General features: G+C 30.8%; 1 protein-coding gene across 3 annotated transcripts in view; it reads right to left on the bottom strand.

Annotated features, from left to right (window-relative positions):
* Brinp3 (BMP/retinoic acid inducible neural specific 3) overlaps positions 1 to 23,232 on the bottom strand; it is a 375,650-nt gene that overhangs the window by 186,205 nt on the left and 166,213 nt on the right. For all 3 annotated transcript variants that reach the window (XM_015491686.2, XM_048809819.1, XM_048809818.1), the window contains exon 3: positions 6,262 to 6,452. In XM_015491686.2, coding sequence (XP_015347172.1) covers positions 6,262 to 6,452 — 191 coding nt within the window. The remainder of the gene's footprint in view (positions 1 to 6,261; positions 6,453 to 23,232) is intronic.

Genomic DNA, 23,232 nt, shown 5'->3' with positions numbered 1-23,232 from the left:
AATGGAGTCAGCTATCTATAGACTGAGACCCTAAACAGTGTGGCCCAAAATAATCTTCTTCCTTCTCTAACTGTTCTTGTTAGGTCTTTTGGTTTTCACAGCAAAAAAAAAAAAAAAAAAGCTGACCAAAAGATATGTGCATACACATATATTTTAAAATGCTCTAATCACACACCTATTAATTTTTTCAAAAGAATAGATGTCTATAAACATAATAATAAATTCAAAGTGGTATATTTGTTGCTCAATTTAATTTTTTTGGAAGGGTACCCAGGATTGAACTCAGGGGTACTCGACCACTGAGGCACATACCCGCCCTATTTTGTGTTTTATTTAGAAACAGGGTCTCACTGAGTTGCTTAGCACCTCACTTTTGCTGAGGCTGGCTTTGAACTAGCCATCCTCCCTCCTCAGCCTCCGTAGCTGCAGAGATTACAGTAGTGAGCCACCATGCCCAGCCTCAATTTAAGTTTTATAGGTGTTCCACACCCAAGATGATAAGACAAAAAAGAGTTAAAATGAAATATGTATTCCAAAAGAATAAACAATTATCCACATTTTCAAGTGATTATTCATATTTAAGACATGAATTTACATATATTTAGTGATTTACTCAATTACTTAAACTAAAGTAAATTTGTACTTCTTAAGAAGAGAAAAAGTGAAAATGAGAATGACAGCTGTTAATTGATTTTGAAAAAGGTGGTATATGGCAGAGAATTAAAACAATCTGTGAAAACACTGTATAGAACATAATTCACGTAGAGAAAAGTGAGAATTGACTATTTGTAAAATTAAATGAGAATATTTGAAATTCTTTTAGGGATGTAACAATATTGAGAAATATAATTGATATTCTCTCCATTTGTGTCTTATTGTTTAACTTCTGAGTTTCATTCTTTCTTTGCATGAGATACATAGAGGAAAACTATTTTGTAATATTATCAAGCTATATGGAATATTTTCCAGCTACAGTGACCCTACACATTATGTGGTGATTATTTCAAATAGTAGTAGTGGTGGTAGTAGCAGAAGTCATTATTTTAAATACTTATTCTAGTAAGTTAGTATTATTCTGGATATCAATCATGCATGTTTACATTCCAACAACGTACAAAATATTTTCTATATTTAAATAAACTTGAATATCTGAAAAAATGCTTAAATTTATTAATATGGTAACCAAAATATACATTGTCATAAGAAACACATTCAGGAAAAAAATTCATATGGACTCTCATAGGAAAACAAGTCAACTAAGTTAAATATTTAATTTGGCTCTTAAAATCTATGCCTTCAAAAACAGTGGTGAATTTGGATTTACTCTAGGGTAAGACAAAATTTATTATTTAAAGTTGTTTTAAACTAACAAATTTAAAATTCATCTGTTTGGTACTAGAATTAATTTTGACCCAATTTTGAAAGATATTATTAGAAAAAAAGTGTTACGTCTAATACTGTAACTGGGAAGGTATTTTATCCAAATGGTCCTCATGGTCACTATTTTTCTGACTCTGCCCAAAAAGTTGTGTGCAAAGAGACTCAGTGTAGGAATGCGGCTTGATGAGAGGAAACTTCCCCTTGCTTTTCTTGTGTTAGACAGGATGACCTGGTCAGGAGAGAACCTATACTTCAGCCTTCTCCTCACTACCTTAGAATTGAGGGAGGCAAGAATACCAGAGGCACCCACAGGATTTCAGTGCTAGTGTGACTAGGTGGGAACTGGATGAGTAAGTCTGTATAGTTCCAGAGGTAAGGTTCAGGCACACTTAAAACTACTTTATAAATATTTTGATAAAAACTTTAGTGAAAATTTTATAGTTCTCTATCTTTAAGCTGATCCAGAATTTGGACCCAGCAATTTAAGTGAACACTTCCTCATGCTCCAAAGACCAACAAATTTATAGGCATCTTTTTTTTTTTCTATTCATTCATTGTTTTGTGTATTTCTGTCTTCAGCATACAGATACACTTCTATTTCAATATTTGTTGCATATTGAATTATAATGAAATATATTACAAACACAGTCATGAAATATACTTCATAGCTAGAAATCAATATGTCCCGGGAGTGCGATCTTTTTCAAGATTGATTCTTTAAATTGTGGAGCTTATTTTAGACATTTAAACAGTGATAGAGTTTGGATATCATTATCCAAAATAGCAGCAAGAAGAATTACTATATTGATAAATAGTCTAGAAGCTATAAAATGCAATAAATGGGGAAAATGATTTATATTGAAGAAGGTTTTTTATTATACATATTTTCCTTATAGGAAGATAATTCAATCACCAGCTTTATCTATCATAAAATATCCTATTAAAGGTTTCAAATGTGCTATCCAGAGTTTTATGTCTATGTCAATAATATTATGCACTAAATAACTCTTTGGGAAAAAAAGTCATTTTTCATTTATTTCCTTTGCACTTCTTTTACTGATAGTATTTCACACTCAACTTATTTTGAAAAAAAATATTTAAACATAGGTAAAGACTTAGGTACTTAGAAAGCATAGTGTTAAAAACTAACAAGTCAAGTTTTTTTGCTTAAAATGTTTGCTTGTTTTTAATGACACATTATTATATGCTAGCATTATTAATATTATTATTTACAAAATATATACTAGTATTATTATGCCTTGGTCTTAGTCATTTAGGAGGGCAGCCAGAGACGGGAAATAAGGGAAAGAGTAAAAGAAAGAATTATCTCAAATTAAAAACCACAAAACTTATGTTTAATAAAAAAGTGAAGTAATTCAAATTCATATTCAACCAGATAAAGCATAGGAATGACAGACTCACACCAACAAAACAGGTTTGGTGCAATTACAACAGCAACAATTTCAAAAATTATCTGAAAACATTCATAGTATAATTATAGGTAGTTTATATCCTTAAGCCATTTAATGATTTCATTCATTATGCTAAATTATTATCATTACCCAATAGAGATTCATGAAGAAAAATACAAGTAACATTTGAAGAAAAAAATAATTTAAATAGAAAATAAAATGAACACTAAATCCAAGAAATATATAAAACATTGGAAGTGATTGAGGGTGTTCATTTGAAACCAATGCCCTTAAAGATATGCTTGAACAAGACTTTTAAATAACTCAAGCAAAACAATTTTGAGAATATATATTGTCATCATTGATTACTGCAGTTTTGAAGTGTATTTTGAAGTCAGGTAGTGTGATCCTGTTTTGTTCTTTTTGCTCAAGATGAGTTTGCTTACTTGAGGTTTTTGTGATTCATATAAATTTTAGTATTGTTTTCCTCTAGTTCTGTGAAGATCGCCATTCAGCCTGTGACAAGGATTGCACTGAATCAATAGATCATTTTGGGTAGTAGAGTGATTTTTATCAATACTGATTCTTCCAATTGGTGAACACAAGATGTCTTTCCATTTTTTTGGGGGGGTGTCATTTTCAGTTTTCTCATGAATGTTTTATAGAACTCATTACAGACATTCTCACCTTTTTGGATACAAATATGATAGGGTTTTATTTTGTTGTTGCTTTTTGTTTGTTTACTGTAGCTACTGAAGTGGGACTACTCTCTTGATTTCTTATTCAGATAAACTGCTATTGGTGTACAGCTACTTTACATTATGTTTCTATGTTGAATTTGTATCCTGAAACTTTGCTGTATTTTTTACTATTTTGGACATTTTTAGTGGCATCTGAGATTTTCTATATTTAAAATGATGTCACGTGCAAGCTGTTTGCCATCATTGGAACAGTCAAAGTGAAAAAGTGACTTAATCCCATAAGGTCTTGAAACATGTTTTATTTTAAAAATTACAAAACAAAAACTAACATTAAAGCCAAAGTGTGGCATTCACAATATCAAAATAACAGAATAAGTAAAATAAATAAAAATAAACAAAATTTTGATACTCAGGAACAGAATTGTCCATGAGAGCCATATGTACCTTTTGCTCTTTCTCTCCTATTTTTCCTTTCTCTCTTTTTCTTTCAGAAAATGAATTTTAGGTTATAAAATTCTTTTAGGTGCTTTTCCATACAACAGTATTGCAGTAATAATAAAAATAATGAAGACTAATATTATTTCAAAATCTCTCAACTCTTTATAGAATTCCACAATTATTGAAAGTATTTATACATTTTTGTCTACCTACATTACTTTCATAACAAAAATGTAAATGCACTATGTTTCAAGTATGCCAAACACAGTGTTCAAGATATTTCCATATATTTACACTATTTTTTTCATATTTTTATCACATAGGTGCTACTTTCTCTCTTTCTAAAATTCAGAGAAGTTAATGGTTTTTAAAGACTCAATTGGTTAAAATTGGGCTGCTTGTTGGTGGGAGGGTGTAGATAAGGATTCAACCTCAGGTTTGATATCTTTGTTTTATTATTTTATTATAATTCATTAGTGAGAAAATGGAATGGAGAAATAACAAAGGACAGAGCAGCCTTTTCTTTCTGCTCACAACCTACCACTTCCCCTTTAAATCCTCAAGGTTATGGCACAGTCATATGTTTTCAAAATGTGAGGAGGATCTACTCCTTCTCTAACCTGTCCTTGCTCTCTTCATCTGCCCTTGCCTGGGTTCTCATTCTCTCCAATTCTAAACATTTGTGAAACTGAACCATTTGACTTGCTGGGTTTGCTTCCTTCTTTCAGTATTCTTCCGGAATTGGAACTCACTTACCCTCACTCAATATTTGAAACTTTTACATTTATCTCGGAAACTGGGCAACTTTGGTCCCTTAGAAAAGCATAGTTCCACTTATTTACTCATTGAACAAATAGTTAGAAAAACCTACTGTCTACCAAGCACCATTACAGATACTGTGTGAAGGGATGACAAATACAGACAAGGCCCCTGTTTCCACTAAAATATGCAAGAAAGAGATTATAAACCGGTACACAGGTAAAATACTTTTACATAACAATAAATACTTTGAAGAAAGAAAAGTAAGATCATGAAAGAGCAGAGAATAAAGGGATTCTCTGAGAAAGTAAGACTTGGTTAAAATATGTGAAGCCTATTGTGATTAAAAAAAATAGAGCATGAGGAAGAGAGAGTTGAGGGGGCTCAGATGAAACCTTGCTCTAGGTCACAAAGTAGGGCCCTCATAAATCAGAGCAAGATATTTAGGTTTCATTTACAGTGGGCAGTTCCTGGTCTTAGATAAAGCAAGGAAGATGACCACACTCAGGTTTTTAAAAGTTCTGTGTGGAGAACAAACCATAGAAATATTGTAGGAGAAAAAGTAATAGTGACTTGGTCTGTTGAGAACCAGGAAAGAGTAAGACCCAGGAAACATTCTGAGGTTATAAACGGATGACTTCATACAGATTTGAAAGGCAGGGAAGGGAAAGAAATGACTTTAAGGAAGATTCTTTCACAACATTGAAAAATTGCATGAATGAGCTCACCAGTCTTCTATTAAAATTATCAAGCAACTGAAAAGGAAACAGGACTTTTTATTTCCAGAACTTTCCTATCCAGCTTTATTCAGTGTTCTTCATTATAGGAATTATAGAAATTACTCATTTTTAGGAACCATGGAATATTTAGATATTATTTCAAGTCATATACAAAATTGCAAATATAGAAATATGGGATATTTTTAAATCTTAGGAAAAAGTCATAATTCACTTATTACACAATACCTCTCAAATATCATTTTAGTGTCTCCAAAGTGCTGAATAATATATCACTGTGATAATTCTATACATAGCAATATTAAATTAAGAATTTCTTAATTTTTAAAAAATTTACAAATTGGGAATAAGTGAAATTATTAATCTCTATTTTTCACATTATGCATCATACTTCTTGGCATTTATTTCTCTTTTACTATATCATATGTCAAACACAACCAGAAATAATACAATAATGGAAAGAATCTAATTGTAGATCTTTACTATTTACCTCTAGTAAACACTTCCTGCTCTCTAGAAGCAATGACTTCTACCAGTGACATTTTTTAAACAAAATTTGCCATAACATTTGTATCACAGAATATAGTCACTATGCCTGTATTTAATGTATATTAGGTTTTAAATAGCTTTTTGGCATAGAGTAAGTGATATTCATCTATGTTGTGAATATGAATACTGTAATGGCATTTAAAACACTCAATGTGAGGGATAAATGAATGGATATATTATACAATTACTCAAACTGCAGCTATCTGGATTAATTCGCACATTTAAGTGATTATACAGTTTTATGAACAAGCACACACAGGCACAAATATTTTCAAAGAATCGTACCTCCCAGAGTAGCAGATAGCAAGAAATGAGTTCCATATTTCTTGATAAGGTTTTCTGTGATTTGCTGAAGGGTAGGTCGCCGTCCCAAAAGTCTTATGTTGCGGAAGAATTCAGGGGCAAGAGGCAGAGGGGAGCCAAGGAAATTTCTTCTTTCAACTGCAAGATTATTTACTTTCCAGCGGCCAAACTCCCTGAAAAGCAAATTTATTTTTATTCATAAATGCATAATCTATCTGGATGCTCTCATTTGAAAAGTTCACTTGGTAGTTTAGCTAAGGTCACTCGATTACAATGACTTTAGCTTGTAATGATATGTCACAGTCTCTGAGTAGAAGAAACAATATTTATAATTTATGTAACTGGAATGAAGGCTCAAACCCAAGTATGTGTAGGAAAAACAAACCACTTAAAGTGAACAGCTTCCACTAACATACTTTTCCCAAATAGAAATGTAGCCATAAAAATGATTTTACTATGCATAGAATATAAATATGGATTTTACCACCCCCCAAAGAAAAAGCATGAAAAAGAAAAGAAAAAATTAAGGTAATCATGTTCTATGAAAAACAAACAAAAAACAAACTTATACTCATCTTCCCAATGATTCTTTCTCCATTCACTTTATTATGAAGTCATGGTCATGAACTGCACAGAGAGATCATGCTAAACAAAATGCTGTACACTTGCCTTTTTACACAAAAAATATTTTGAGGTCTTCTAATTATAATTTATTCATTCATACTTTAGTATAATCATTTAACTGTTGGGGTCTGAGGCTTTCTTTTTTAAATTAAATTGATTTTATCTGATCCATAAAAACAAAAATTTTGTATACTTATGCAGAACTATGGGACATTCAGATTCATGTGTACATTGTGTGATATTTAAACAGATTAAATAATTCATGACGATTTTCTCATAAAAATGTACCTCACCTAACTTGATTTGGGTGCATTTTCATCTGCCGATGCACACACCTTAAATATGAAGGGCCTCTGACTGTGGACTACCTTTCAGGGAGCTTTCTGTAGTTATCAGGTGCTTTTGATTACCTCAATCTGCTAAACTCTGCTACATTTATAGTTTCAATTTCTATCATTTCACATACATAAAAAAACTTTTCCACACCATATGATCAATTTATTTTCTCTGTCATGCAGCAACCAAAAGGAAAGAGCCAACTCTGGAGACATTGCCCACTTAACAAAATAACTAAGTTGTAAATAAATAAATCCCCAGTAATGTTAATAATTATAGGAAAGTGTTAATTTCCAGATCTTTATTGGAAATTTTCCCAGTTTCCCCCCATATTTTCCTATAAGGAATCAAGTAAAACATGACACTTTCTACAGTGTATATTCAACATGTTCAGTTTGTATAGAGAAAATAAATGTTGAATTGAGATGTAAGAGGTTTCTCATTTCTATTTAATGTATTTCTTTTATAATATAGTGATACAGAATCACTGTTATAACCTTTTTATTTTGGTGGAAACTCTGATGAGAGGTATTGAAATAATCATGAGAAGTGGTGACAAGAACACATTAAGAAAAAAAAAATCTCTGGGAAGCTAGGTACCACAACACAGATAGAAGATATTAAATATAAATATAAATATTCAGTGTCTCTTCTTCTGAATACAAGACAAGCTTACATTACTAGCACACTTTAAATTTACTGTGGTCATTTGGTTTACTTTGACCAATGACATTTGAGCATGTAAGATAAATCTCATTATTCAGTCTGGGATGATGATCAACAAGTATGGTGAGAATCCCAATCCCCTAAATATAACCTTGTGGTTTACCAGGATTCACAAATGCAGGACAAAATATAATTATAGAAAATCACCAAGATCATGTGGTTATTGTTTGCTTGGCTTGCTTCTTTTATAGCAATATAATATAGTACTTCATGACTGATTTTGACTTTGGGGAAACTTAGGAAAGAAATAAGAGCTAATGTTTCCTACATAAAATTGTAACATTATTGGTACAGATTTTTTTTCCCCCTGTCATGAAGACGAGATTCACCTTAGTTGCAACTAGACCTTGAATTCATTTTAAATTTTGGAAAAACAAAGCAATAGATTGCTGAATTGAAAACATGCTGTTGGGTTTGATTATCACAATGAGAACATTTTACCTAAAGGCTTCTCAGGATTCAATCCAGATGCTTTATGTTTATATTAAATAAGAGCATTGTTGTATCTACCTAAATTTTACTTTCTACTTGGAGCCTTCCAGAACATAAATATCTTCCTATCATAACCTTTGGAAGTCTTTAAATGAAATAGTCACAGTCATTAGGGTCTAATGTAACTCAGCTCCTCTAGGGGCACCACTATTTTGTAGAGCACACAAATGGGCTCTTGCCAGTTCAGCCAGCACATTACTTTAAAAATGGCTTTTTTGGCTCTAAGGAGCCTCTATTAGTTTATTAGGGCTGTATGTTTGCCTGCTAAAAATTCTGACTTGCAAGCATCTATTATGTGCATCCACATAATGTTTACTTTTCTACAATGTTTATTATGATTTTATTCCTACCCATCTAATAAAAAAGGTTGGAAAACAAGAATGACATCATCAAATTTCATTCAAATAATGCTCACATAATTGCCACATTGCCATTGACCTTTCATATTAGCATTTAAATTCTATGTGAACACACAAATGTACTGAATGTATTTAAAATAAATTAATTTCCTTGATTTTTTTTTAAATGCACATGTATGAATTCAGTTCCCCCCACATAAATAGCCACTGTTGGCACAGGAAATTTTGTACTCAATATAATAGGAAAAACAGCCTAAAATATTAACAAAACAAGATGATATAGTTACTGAAAAGATTTATCTCTAACTACTAAATTACTCTAAATGAAGTTGTTTGTCTAGACTCCTAAAGGCTATTTTTGTATTAGTTTTTCACATTAGTACACTTGTTGGCTTATAAATTTAATTCTGTCATTATTCATTAAATTTTGCAGACATAACAATATTAAAACTAAATATATTACCCAAACACTAATCTGAAAATAAATCCAACATGAGTATCATAAATTGACTTTCGGATTTTTAGTAGTAATAACCTTCTAATTACTTCTATAAAATCATACTGATCTTAAAAAATGTTTGTAAAACTAAATCCATACTACTTCCCCATAACTTGATTATGTTTAAGTGTTATATATAAAATTACCTTTTTTAACATCTTGCTGTATAGCTTCCACATTTCACAAATGACACTATTTTCCATTTGGCTGGTAAAAGTGAAATGTCCCTAATGGCCTCGATGATCATAGCACTGAAGTAGTGTTTTTAAAGCAGCTAAATACTGAGCAGTTGGCAGTGTAAACTATCTACTTTCTTTCACCCTCCTGTCCCTGGATGCACCCAACTTCTTCATTTTCATTTTTAATTTAACAGTGGTAGGTTTTTTAAAAGCCAGGGAAGCATTTTAGATGAATCTGGACATTTATCAGAAGGAATTTATGAAAATTAAACACCAGAAGAAAAAACATAATCGCAAGTATGACTGATATACAATGTTGATATGTAGGAGTTTTGAGTTTCAAGAAGTAGCAATTAATGACTGATATATTTCCTATGAGCTGCCAAGCTCAGAGTAGACAATTAACATAACAAAACATTTGTCAGGCCCAGTAAAACAACAAGGATTCACTGTTGCTATGACCTCTTGACTATATTACTGAATCAAAGATGGGGTGGTGTTAGAAGTTTTAAAAGAATGGCTTAATTTGTGGGGTCATAAAATGACTAAACATTATTTTATTTTATGTTACACAGCTGTTAATCATTTTGTATAGTTTTATAGGCTAAATTTTTATTCCAACTTTAAGGGAAACAACACAGAATTCAATTATCTCAGTCATTGACCATTAATTCCAAAGGTAATTCATTTAATAGTAACATAACAATACTACATGCTATATCTGTATATTGGTACCACATATATATCTACACTGTTGCACACATGATAATATTTCATAATATAAATAGTTATTATCCATTTATTTTCAGATGTTAGTATTTTTTTGTGATAGATAAACATATATGCTGCCAATTAATGATTCTAAGTTGAAGAAAGAGGGGAATAAGTAATAATATTGTCTGCACTTTTTTCTTCTTAAATTGTGAAAGTATAGCTTAACATTTATCACAAGTATTATACTAATGTGTCACAATTATTCTTTCATTACATTTATAAAATTATGTAGATTTGATAGTTGCTGATCAGTTTAGACAAACCTATAGCACAGATATAATTGAGCTAAAAATAAACTATCTACTTTGATTTTTTTTCAGAAAAAGTAATAAATAAATATGAACTTTTTTTACATTTATAGCTACAGAAGCAATTATTATGCTGTTCGTAAAAGGAAAATGTTTGCATTTCATCCAAGAAGTGAAATATTTTACACAGGCAATATGATTTTTTTCAAAGGTGAATGGATTTAGGATTCAGGTGAATTTACTTATCATTTTCTTAACAATTCAATTCACAACTTCAATCTCTTTGCCTTTTTGCATGTTCTTAAATTCACTGAGGCAAAGAAGCCTCATCTACGATTGTAAGTCTGGTAATATGGTCTCTAGTTTCTGAAGTAAAATTTGTAAATATTAACCAAAATGGTATGGAAGTATTGTTTACCTTTGAATAAATTATGATATATATACTTTTGCAAAGTCATAGTTTTATTCTCTATGTAAATTTTTAGTATATGCACAAATATTTTTGATAAAGAAATTAATAAGAAAATTATTTTTAAATTTTTAAGTAAAAGGACTCAAAGAATCTGCAAATCACTTTTGTTTTGTCTTAGCATAGACTAATAAGTTATATGTTCATTTTAAAAAGATAAACGCCATAGAATAGATACCTACTGATAAAAATTAATGTGTTTTTGGTAATTTCTTCAAACACTTAAAAGGTATTTTCACTGAGATTTTTTGATTTTACAGCCTTTCCCTATACTCTTGCACTAAATTTTTATAAACCATGGATTTTGTCAAAGTAGCTACCCAAACAAACATCTGAGCTTCAAATCAATTATAAGGCTCATTTCAAGTGGTATAAGGTAAAAAAGCTAAATCAAAGATATTTTTAGAGTAATAGAAATTTTAGAGACAATAAGTATAACTTGTTAATTTTCTTTTGTTTGTTTCTTTTTTTTTTCAATAGTGTGGATTAAACTCAGGGGCAGTTGACCACCGAGCCATATCCCAGCTCAGCCATATTTTGTATTTTATTTAGAGACAGGGTCTCCCTGAGTTGCTTAGCACCTGGCTTTTGCTGAGTCTGGCAAAAGCCATCCTCCTGCCTCAGCCTCCTGAGCTGCTGAGATTACAGGCATATGTCACTGAGCCTGATATAATTTGTTAATCTTTTTAATATATTCATAATAAGGTTACTTTGGAAGAGCAACTAAATTAAGCAGAACAGTTTTTTTCTAAAATAAGTTTTACAATATCTTAAGAAAATTTCTTTAAAGTGTTATCTAATTTTTCCCCCATCATTCAGACAATTGTAACTTTCTCTTAACTTTGTGTGTTTCCTATGTACTGTGATAGGGAGACTGGATATGGTATATTTGGACAAAAATAAATTTTAAAAAATGTATGTCCTTAATTTTACAAGGTATAAAATATCTGTTCCCCAAATTATAACCTTTCAGCTTGAATTAGGCTTGAGTTGTTAGAATACCATTTTATACATAAACAGCTTATGAAATATAAACTAGTAACATCACCTACTCTGAATATCATTGTCACCTATGAATTACAAATCAAATCTATTACTTAGTAGGCACCTAATTTTCTCTTCTTGTACATTTGAGATTTATATAAAATATATTTGTTAAATATCACCTAATTTGTACAGACTTCAAAAACCCCATAATATATGGCAGCTGCTTTTTTCTGTTCCACAGCCCTATCCATAACTAAATCAGTTCCTCCTCTATGTACCCACAGCATAATGCTCTTTTCCCACTGGTTACATACTGTATTTATTTATGTGATTCTTTTGTTTTATGTCTGTTTCTTCCATTATATGATAAGCTCCACATACATATGGGTTATTTATTATTTTTATGACAATTGCATTCTTAAGATTCAGATATATGACATACAGTATTCAATCACTACATATATGCTGAATCAAAAACAAGCAAATGTGCTCATATGAGCTAAAATAAATAAACCCCTAAGTAGAGAGAAGGGTGATTACTGACTTTTTTGCATATATCTACCTCAAATTCATAGAAAACCAAGCCCAATGGAAGAATATGTTTCTTAATTACCCTCTTTGAATATTCTAGTGACTGGGGGAAACATTTGAACTATGAGCAAAATGTTAGCTTTGCCCAGTTATGTAATAAAATGTTTAGTGGTGGTACTCTGAGCTTCTGTGAGTTAATGCACTTTGAGGAGAACAATTCTGTTATTTCAGTTTCAGAAAATCTTTAAATTCGCATATATGTCAACCATATGGCAGGAAAAGGAAAAAAAATACACTAACTTAGTTCTCATTTTAGGAAAAAAATATATTTATTTCTCCCACTAGGAAAAATATAGTAGTCTTCTCCTAAAGACTTTAGAAAATATTTTCCCCACTGCTATCAATAAGTTCAAAATTTAATAGGCAATAAGCAACATTTTCATATTAATGGTAAATGAAAATGCTGAAAATCCATTTTATCCCAACATGGAATTTGAAATGATAATTTCATTAGACTTGTTGGTACAGTAATTAACCTATGGTATTGAATTATGAGGTGTGTGCTCTTTTTTTATTTAATCTCCTTCTGATAAATGAGATAGCTTTGGTATAAATAAATACTGAGAACTGTAGATTTAGCAACAGATTAATTCTGAGGAGCTTAACATAAACACTAGTACCCTTAACTTCTTATAGATTAGTAGTAACTTTGATTGAAAAGTATAATTTAATAATAGTGCCTGACATTGATGAGTGTGAGGTGTGTGTGTGTGTGTGTGTGTGTGTGTGAGAGAGAGAGAGAGAGAGAAGCATAAGGGGGAATTTTGCAGAGACAGAAAAACAGAAAGACAAAGATGGACAGATAGAGAAATAGAAATAGTGTAGGGAGGTTTTTTTCTTCAAATGCAAAGGAATGTGAGAAATATTAATATAAATTGATCAGAAGTAAAAAGCAGACCATAGATTAATCTTATATTATATTGACTAGTCATCAAGGAAACAGAAAACATAAATCTGTACTTGGCGGAAGGAATTAAAGGAGCTTTTGAAACTTATTGCATTTCTTGGAAGAGGAATTATAGGGACTGAATGGCTAAACAAGTTTATGTTCAATTGCTTTTAAAAGTGATATTGTACAGTCCAAACTCCAGGCTCAGGGAGCAAAGAATAAAAGCCTCTGAGAGGAAGAAACAGGATGCTGAGAAAGAAAACAGATTCTTAGACAGGATCATCCAACATTATTGAGGGAATTCAAGGATGAAATTGAGAATCTGATGGGGAAATCTGTTACATCAACCACTAAGATGAAGGTTTAAAATAGGAATCTAATGCATGAGAAAGCCTCCAAAGAGGGATATATAAATAAATAAATATATTCACAGACAAACTTGGATTCCAAAATAAAGGTTAATATCATTAAACACACAGAAATTATCCTGCCATGATTAAAAACAGCATGATTTCTGCCAGGGGATAGCATTTCTGTTAATTTTATTAAAGCTGCGTATAATGAAAAATAGTCATGTAGAAGAAACTAACTCATGAAAATAATGTGCTGGATCAAAATCACTACATGCTATTTCCTATTAAAAAGTGTGCTTTAAAAGGTTGCTAGAATATTTTCAGTACAAAACACATTTGAGAAAATGCATACAAATAATGGAAGTATCTAGAAAGAAAGATTAATCACACCAAAATAACCAATCACATTAGCTACCTAAATAATATTCAAAGCAAATAAGTAAATGATATCTAGTTTAAAAATTAACATACCTTGAGGCAGAACAATTAAGTAGTATTCAGAGGACAAAAATGTAGTGAAAGAACAAGCTACTGAAGCATCAGAGAACAAAAAATGTTAAAACAGCAGAATACTGAGTTAAAAGAGAAGAAAGGGTATAACAAAAACGTGTGATGACAGTGAAAGATGGGATGCTGGTAAAGATAAGAATTAGTAAAAAACAACTTTGGAAGTTTGTATTATTACTTCATTATTGAAATTGGAAAGGAAATGGAATTCCAAGCCTAAGGTACTGATGAACCTGAAGAATTAATCAAGGCAGTCACTCCATATGACAAGGGAAAATAGAAAATTGAAAGGAAAAATAGATGAGCAAGGAAGTACCTAAAAAAAAACTTCCCTTAATGGAGTGCAGATGAAGTGTAGGTAGAATACACTTGAATTTAAAGGACACAACAGGAGGACAAAAAAGAGAAAAAATTAAAATATTTGTATCTTTTTGAAAGGAAAAAACAAAAATAATTTTAAAAATGCAAACTTCTAGAATACAGAAAGAAACAAATAAAAGCTGAATTTACAGTGTTGGTCAAATCACCACAATAAATTTGAGTTTTCTTTAGAATACAAAAGAACTTTAAATGATATGAATGCAGTTTAAAAATACCCAATATTCTGAAATTCCATTATTATTACACGGCACAATAAAAACCTGACAGAGATAAGTTATTAATGAGTGTCTACAACATTGCTAAGAAAGATGAGATTCGTGTTAACAAATAAAATGAATATCTATAGTAACAATGTATCAATATGTAGTTAGTTTTATGTAATCAATTTATATTCATGGACACTGTGTTATGCCGACAGTGATGTCCAAAGTATCCATAATAGTAACTGATATTTGTAAAATGTTTTTCTTAACCTCTATCATATCTTTCACAGGACTTTGAAGTAAGTGCATTATGGCATAAAGGTCAAATAACAATGGCTAATGCTATATTTACATGTGCAAAATTTAGGATAGGAAGATTTATGAAAAAGCACTTACATCAACATGATAGTATATATTTTCAATTGATTTATCATTAAGCTCATCTATAGTTACACTGGCTCTTGCTATTCTGCAGAGGAAATTCAGTGACTAAACCCATGGTTGATGATTCTCTGGCAGGCAGCTTCAGCTTCACAAGTGATTTTGTTCTCAGTCCTCTTTCCTGAGTCCATAAATGTTGCTTGGATCTCTTTGATTGCCTTTTCTCCTATAGATCAATACTTCTCTGAGGAAGTTGATACTTGACAGATGGTGATTTTCATCTTGGAACTGATTCATTCATTAATAAGATATTTATTGCATACTTATATATTAGAACTGTTGTTACATACCATAATCACAAAATACAAGTAGCAAACCTAGTCAGAGAGAGAAATTTCATCAGTAGACTGCCAGAGAGCTCCTTTGATCTTGATGTCCTTAGGCAAACTTTTGGTCAAAGGGAAAATATGAATTTTGTACTTTTATATTATACATTAATTCTAAGAATTTACTATGAAACAGGCATTCAATGAATACCCCTTGGATTAATATTTGAACAAAGTTCTTAATTAAATTTCATTCAAATTGACAGGTATAATGGTTGTATTGAGCTTTTTTTCATTTTGAGATTATGGTAAATTCATACGTAATTTTAAAAATACAGAGAAAATCCATGTATGTTTTTACCAGTTTTACCCAATGGTAGCATCTTATAAAACTTTAGTAATCACAATCAGAATAATTGGCATTGACACAGCTAAGTTACAGAATATTTCTGTCACCACAAAAGTTCTTCCTGTTGCTTTTTATAAGACACTTCCCTTTTGTCCCTTCTTAACTCCTGACAACCAACAATCCTTTCTCTGTTCCTATGATTTTGTTTTATTAATAGTTATTTCTGTTTTAGTCAGCTTTTTCACTGCTGTGACTAAAGGACCCAACCAGATCAGTGATAGAGGAGGAAAAGTCTCTTTGAGAGCTCACAGTTACAAAGGTCTCAATCCACAGAGAGAGCCGGCTTTATTCCTCAGGTCTCTACGAAGAACAACATGGCTGAAGATTGTGGCAGAGAGAAGCAGCTCACATGGTGATCAGGAAGCAGAAAGAGAGACTCCATTCTCTAGATACAAAATATATACCCCCATAGCCACGCCCCTAATGAACCACTTCCTCCAGCCACATCTCACCTGCCTCCAGTTACCACTCAGTTAATCCCAACAGGGATTGAGCCACTGAATGGGTTAAGGCTACAACCCAATCATTTCTCCTACAAACCTTCTTGCATTGTGTCACACATAAGCTTTCAGGGAACACTACATCTCTAACAGTTTTACTAATGATATAACATACAAATGATATAGCATATAAGCCATCAGCATTGACTTCTATCACTTGAAATAATTTCCTGGAGATTCAACCAAGTTGTAATTTACACCAACCATTTGTTCACATTTATTACTGAGTAGTCCTGCAGGCTATGAATGTACCCCTGATTGTTTTACCTATTGAAGGATATTAGTGTTGTTTCCAGATTTCAAGTATTTCAAATAAAACTGCCATGAAAATACAAGTATAGGTTTTGTGGTCACAACTTTTCATTTCTGTGTGATTAATATTCAGGTGTGCAATTGCTGAATTTTATGATGACTGTATGTTTATTTTATTTTATTTTTTTAGAAACTGTTTTCAGAATGACTATACTGTTGTGCATTCACAGAAACAATGCCTGCATGATTCTGTGTCTCCCAATCCTCATCCTTATTAGCATTTTGTGATGTTTTTATATTACTATTACATCTGGCATTCTGAAAGTGATATCTTGTGATTGATTTCAATTTACTCTAAATGTTCAATGGCATTGCTTAAATTTTTATGTTCTTTTTACCCTTTATACATATTTGGAAAAATATCTGGTCAATTTTTTGGCTATTTTTTATATTTGGGTTTTTTAAACTAGTAAGTATCTATACTTAAACACATACACACCTCGAAACAGTAATCTTCCTGAATATATATGCTGCAAATATGTTCTGTTAGTCCATAGTTTGATTGCATTATGTTAACAATACTTAAAAATTGAGTAGACTGATATCTCTTATTTTATTCTTTTGCAAAATTGTCCAGGACTTCTAGTTTCTTTGACTTTTCATATAACTTTAGAATAATACTCCTTATATTTAGAAAAAAAATGATGCTGAGATTCTTAAAAAATATGCTAGACATTTATTAGTATTTTGTAGAGTCATTCACATATGGTTGTAAATAAGTCATGTCTTCTGCAAACAGGGAGAATTTTATATCTTCTTTATCATCTCTAACATTTAATTTATTTTTCTTATTGCTCTAGCAATGCTCAGTGTGTGTCTTCTTTTTGTTTGTTTGTTTGTTTATTTGTTTTGTTTACTGGGGATTGAATTTAGGGACGCTCAAACATTGCCACATCTCCAACCCTATTTTGTAGTTCATTTAGAGACAGGGTTTCACTGAGTTGCTTAGCACTCACTATTGTTAAGGCTGGCTTTGAATTCAAGATTCTCCTGCCTCAGCCTCCTGAGCCATAAGCCACTGAAACCAGCCTTCTTCTATCATTTTTAGACACTTTTCTACTGCCTGTGCTCTTCAACAGAATCCCAGAACATGCTCATCTTGTAAGGAAAAGCATTTAAACTTTGATCAAATTTACTACTTTCTCCCCCCCATGGACTCTGAAAATCAGTGATTTGACCTTCTGTTTCCAAATACTTCACTTTTGTAGATTTCACAAATAGTGAGATCACAAAACATTAGTCTTCTGTTTCCGTCTTATGTCATTAAACACCATATTCTCTGGTTCATTCATATTGCTACAAATGGTAGGATCCCCTTGTTTTTCATAGCCAAATAACATTTTATTATGTGTATATATCACATTTTCTTTATCCATTCATTTTTACATGGACACTTAGAGGATTCCATGTTTTGGCCATCGTAAAAAATGCTACAATGAACATGGAAATGAAGACTGATATCTCTTCGAGATACAGTTTTCATTTCTTAGACTATATCACTCAAAATTTGAATTATTAGTTATTACAGAAATTCTATTTTTACTTTCTATAGTGGCTACACAAATATTCATTCACTCTAATGATGTACAAGGGATCTCTTTTATTTCTATCCTCCCTAACAATTTATGTTTCTGGTATTTTTATAATAGTTATTCTAAGAGGAGAAAAGTATTATTTCAATGTGATATTTTATTTATACTTTCTAATTTTATGTTGTTGAATACCTTTTAATATACCTGTTAGTCCAAATGTATGTCATCTTTGGAAAAATATCAATTTATGCCCTTTGCCTAACTTTAAAATAAATTATTATTAATATTTTACTATTGAGTATTAGGCATTCTTAACAATAACAGACCCTTAGCAGATATACGGCTTGCAAATATTTCCTAGGAATTATGCATGCTGCTTTTTAAATTTTGCTGATTGTTTCCTTTGCAATGCAGAAGATATTAATTTGATTCAATATCATTATCCTATTTTTGCTTTGGCTATCCCAAGCTTTGGTGTCAAATTTAAAATAGTCATTGTCAAGATTAATGTTGAGAACATTTTCTCCTATGTTTTCTTCTAAGGGTTTTACATTTAGAAATTGATGAGAAAATGAAGTCAAGAGGAAAACTCTTTTTGATTACATATAAAATTTAATGTAGTAAGGACAATGGGTGTGATTTAAGAGAAAGGTTAGGGTTTTTTTGAGAATATACAGAAACATCACCTGGTTGTATAGAAAATGTTATTTGGTGGGGTAGAATATGAAAAGCAAAATCAAAATTTTTTCTAATAAAATTTATAATTTAATTATATATAGCACTGATAGAGATACATTGATATATAAAAGTATTTTCTCCCTATAGACTCATAGGTACAATCACATGTATATTATATACTATATTAATCCCTCTATAAATACAACCAAATGTTTAAAATGTTTGATAATATCTTAATACACAAAGATCCATTTTGTTATAGATTTATTTTGGTTGCTATTGGTATTGTTTTGTTTTATAAAATAGATTTTACTTTTCATAGCAGTTTTGAGCTCAAAGTAATATAGAGAAGAAGGTACAGAAATAGCACATGTGCATCCTGCCCCCATATATATACAGCTCCCACACCATCAGTTTCTCCTACCAGAATGGCACATTTATTGTAACTCATAAACCTACATTGACACATCATTATCACCTGAAAGAACACTGTTTACATGAGGGTTCACTTGGGGTTGGATATTTTATGAATCTGAAGAATAAGTTGTTTTTTAAATGATGTAGTATTATAGAAGTTATCTTCCAAAGGAAAAAAAAAAACATTTTTATAATAAAAAATTAAGTCCTTGATGAAGAATAATCCAAAAACCAATTACAACTAATGAAAAAATAAAAATAAAACCAGGTGCCTGCCCTGTTTAGTATAATGATTTTGGGTTCCTGTTAGCTGTCACTTTAGAGTGCTCAGAGCCTTTCAGTGACACACAATTATTTGTATTTTGCCAAACTTTCCAATTCATTCCACCTTTTCCTACATTCTCCTTGTAAATATTTTCTGCAACACATGTTACCATGCTTACTTATTTCTTTTCACATTTTAAAGATTCCCGTGCCTCTCACACATGAGGCTGGCCACTGGAAGTTGTCCAAGCCATAAATGTGAAAAATAGACAAGAGACACAGGATTACCAAGTTGCTTTAATTAAGAATACTTTTTAGTAGTAAAATCATTCAAGTCTCATGTAAGCATTCTTCACAATTCAGAAAATATTGCTCAGCTTCTATCTGCTGAATACTCTTATAAGTACTTACTAGAATATACAATGAATGTTGCAAATAAAACAATTTTAAATGTACAGAATTTTATCTGTAATTTTTAGTGCAGTAAGAAATATTTAATGCAGAAAAATATTAAGTTAAAATTTAGCATCTAAAATAAATTGGCATATCACCATCAAAGTGGGTTTTGGGATCCCAAGGCATTATTTTATAGTTACAGAGGACATAAGGATAACACTTATAATTAGATAGCATATTTTAATTTTCCAACTTTGAGCATATAGCAGCAGATGGAAATTAACTTTTATTTTTAATTTAATAAGAAGATCATGCCAAGATGTTCTCCAAAGAGTAATTAAAATTAAATTTTTAGAAACATTAATATTTTGATATCCACATAAATATAAGTTGAATGGTATGATTCTTCTGATGGTAATTTAACTAATGTATTTCATAAGAAAGCAATAATTCCAATGGTGGTGGGGTGGCTGTAAAGCTGAAGGTAACCATGCTTTTTATAAATGATATTCTAATCAGATAGGTGACAACAGATGATAACAGAAATACTAATCAATTAAGACTGAAAAAAGGAATGAATAGAGAAGTATAAATTGAAGATTAAGATATCAAGCTACATTGTTGCTTAATTTTAATTGAAACTGAAGTAAATGATTTTTTTTAAATATTTATTTTTTAGTTGTAGTTGGAATACAGTACCTTTATTTTATTTATTTTTATGTGGTGGTGAGGAAAGAACCCAGGACTTCGCATCTGCTAGGCATGCTCTCTACCACTGAGTCACAACCCCAGCCCGTAAATGAGCTTTAACATCAGTTACTTATTTTATTTATTCAGGTTTTAATAAATTGCAGTTACATATTATAACAAATGACTTTACTCATTCTCATTAGAGCTCAAATAACTATTTTATACATTAGGTATTAGGACACATCTGAAAGAACTAGGTCAATTAAAAGTTAGTAAAGCCAGAAGTCCAGATGGCACTAAATTCACCCAACTAAAATTAACCACCCTAGATTTGGCTCATTCTCATTATTCAATTATTCATGTGATATATGTGAAAATCTGGCAAATTGGAAAATTGCCGGTAATTTGCCCCGTCAATGTAAGAAGACTCAGTTCTAATTATAGATTTAGATAAAATAAGCACCTTCTTTTCCTCTCTAGGTATTTTAAAAAGCAACTGACTTACAATTGTAAATTTAACAATCAACAGAAAAGCATAGATAATTTTTCTTGAGTTAATAATTTCAGTCACCATTCATATAAAGTTAGCAAGTAGTCATCTACTGTAGAAGAAACACTACATATTAAATTGAAGAAGTTTTAAAAGTTTAAAAAGTAGAAATATAAGCAGAGGGTTTATCCTTATAAAATTCTGCTACAAATTTGCTTTATAAACCTGAAAAATCATTTATCATTAGATATTTAAAAAATCATTTATCATTAGATTTTTAATTTTCTGTATTACAAAACCAAGCATTTATACATAAAAATATCAATTTTCAGAGTGCCTTCTTTAAATTATATAACTCTAGAAGAAAATTTAAACAATAAACTAAAAAGTCAACATATTTCAATATAGCTAGTATGTGACTCACTATTTTACAAAAAATTACATATTGAAAATCATCCTCTATCATTGTATCATATGTATATAGTTAAGAAATAAAATGAAAGTTTTTTTTTTTTCACTTTTTTGACAATATTCAACTGATACCTTGTGAAAACAATGATACTGTAATCAATCACAACTGCTTAACTCTTTTCTTATTGAAGATTCACAATAACTCTTTAAGGCATGTGTAATTATTATCATTACCCTTATACAGATGATGAAACTAAATATAGGTTAGGATACTTGCCCAATTGGAAACATTTTATAAATCAGTACTGCCCAACAGAAATATTTTGTGAACCAAAAATATTCTTTTGTCCTCTAGCAAGAGGAAGACATAATCTAAAGGGGGTTTAAGAGAAGACAGAGAGGTGGCTCTGAGATTGGAAAAGAGACTCTGAATTTACATAAGCCATTTTGGAGGATATTGAGATAATCTGGTTTTAGGAGGAGGGTGGCCAAGAATCAAAAAGACAAGAAGGCAAGCATCTCAGAGAACAATAACAAAAATATATGATTTGAATATGTATTTGTAATCTGACCTGGTGACAAAGGCATATTATCTGTTTAAAATAACAACATTCTTTGTAGGACTAAAGACAAAGCTGAGGGTGGGAAATGGGGTATGATTTTAGTGACCTTGACCTATTTGATTACAAATAAAATTTGCAGTATAATAAATTTCTCTATAGTCTAGTTGGGCAGATTTTTTTCTTTATTCTTTGTGCTAGAGCTCACCCATTTTAGCACAGAAAATCAAATTTACTGTAAAGCCATTGCATATACAGTTAGACACAAGAATAAGATTAAAGAGAACAGGTGGGGAGAGTTATTTACATAAATGTTGCATTGCAGAGGTAGATAGGGCAATTCCTATGCATAAAATTCATAAAATATGGTGTATTTAAGTCAATGAATACTATAAAATTTCACTTCAGTCTTGACCATTGTTTCAATTTTATAGTTTTGCTTAACAGTAAAAGTTTCAATTTCTGCTACTAGTTTCCCAAACAATAATTTATATGAGAATTGAAGAATCCTGAAGAGCACAGATTCCTTAAATTCTTGTGAGTGCAAAAATTTCTGTATGGGATAATGCATTTTGTCATTTTATAGCTTGTAATTGGGCTTGCTTAAATGCCCAATGTTAAATCATAATAAGCAACATGGATTAAATAATAAGTGTTTGAGGAGATTGACACATTTAACCTAATTTGTACATTACACAATGTATACATATTTTGAACATCACATGGAATCCAATTAATTTTTATATTATTTTATTTTTTTAAAATTTGTTTCTGTATTTCAGTTAAAATAAGTCTAATTTTAAAACAAAAATTAAAACGTGCCATGATATCAAAACATTTTAAATTTTTTAATCATATGTACTATAAAGAATTGAGCTACATTTTATTTCATTTTTCCTTAAAAATAAAAATATTATAAGCCAAACTTGCAGCAGTTTGGACTATTCATATTTTATGCTTCTAGATCACT

The sequence above is a fragment of the Marmota marmota genome, unplaced genomic scaffold (genome assembly GCF_001458135.2).
Source record: "Marmota marmota marmota unplaced genomic scaffold, marMar, whole genome shotgun sequence".
Lineage (NCBI taxonomy): Eukaryota > Metazoa > Chordata > Mammalia > Rodentia > Sciuridae > Marmota > Marmota marmota.
The sequence above is the reverse complement of the archived record's forward strand: the minus strand, read 5'-3'. Positions and strand labels throughout refer to the sequence as shown.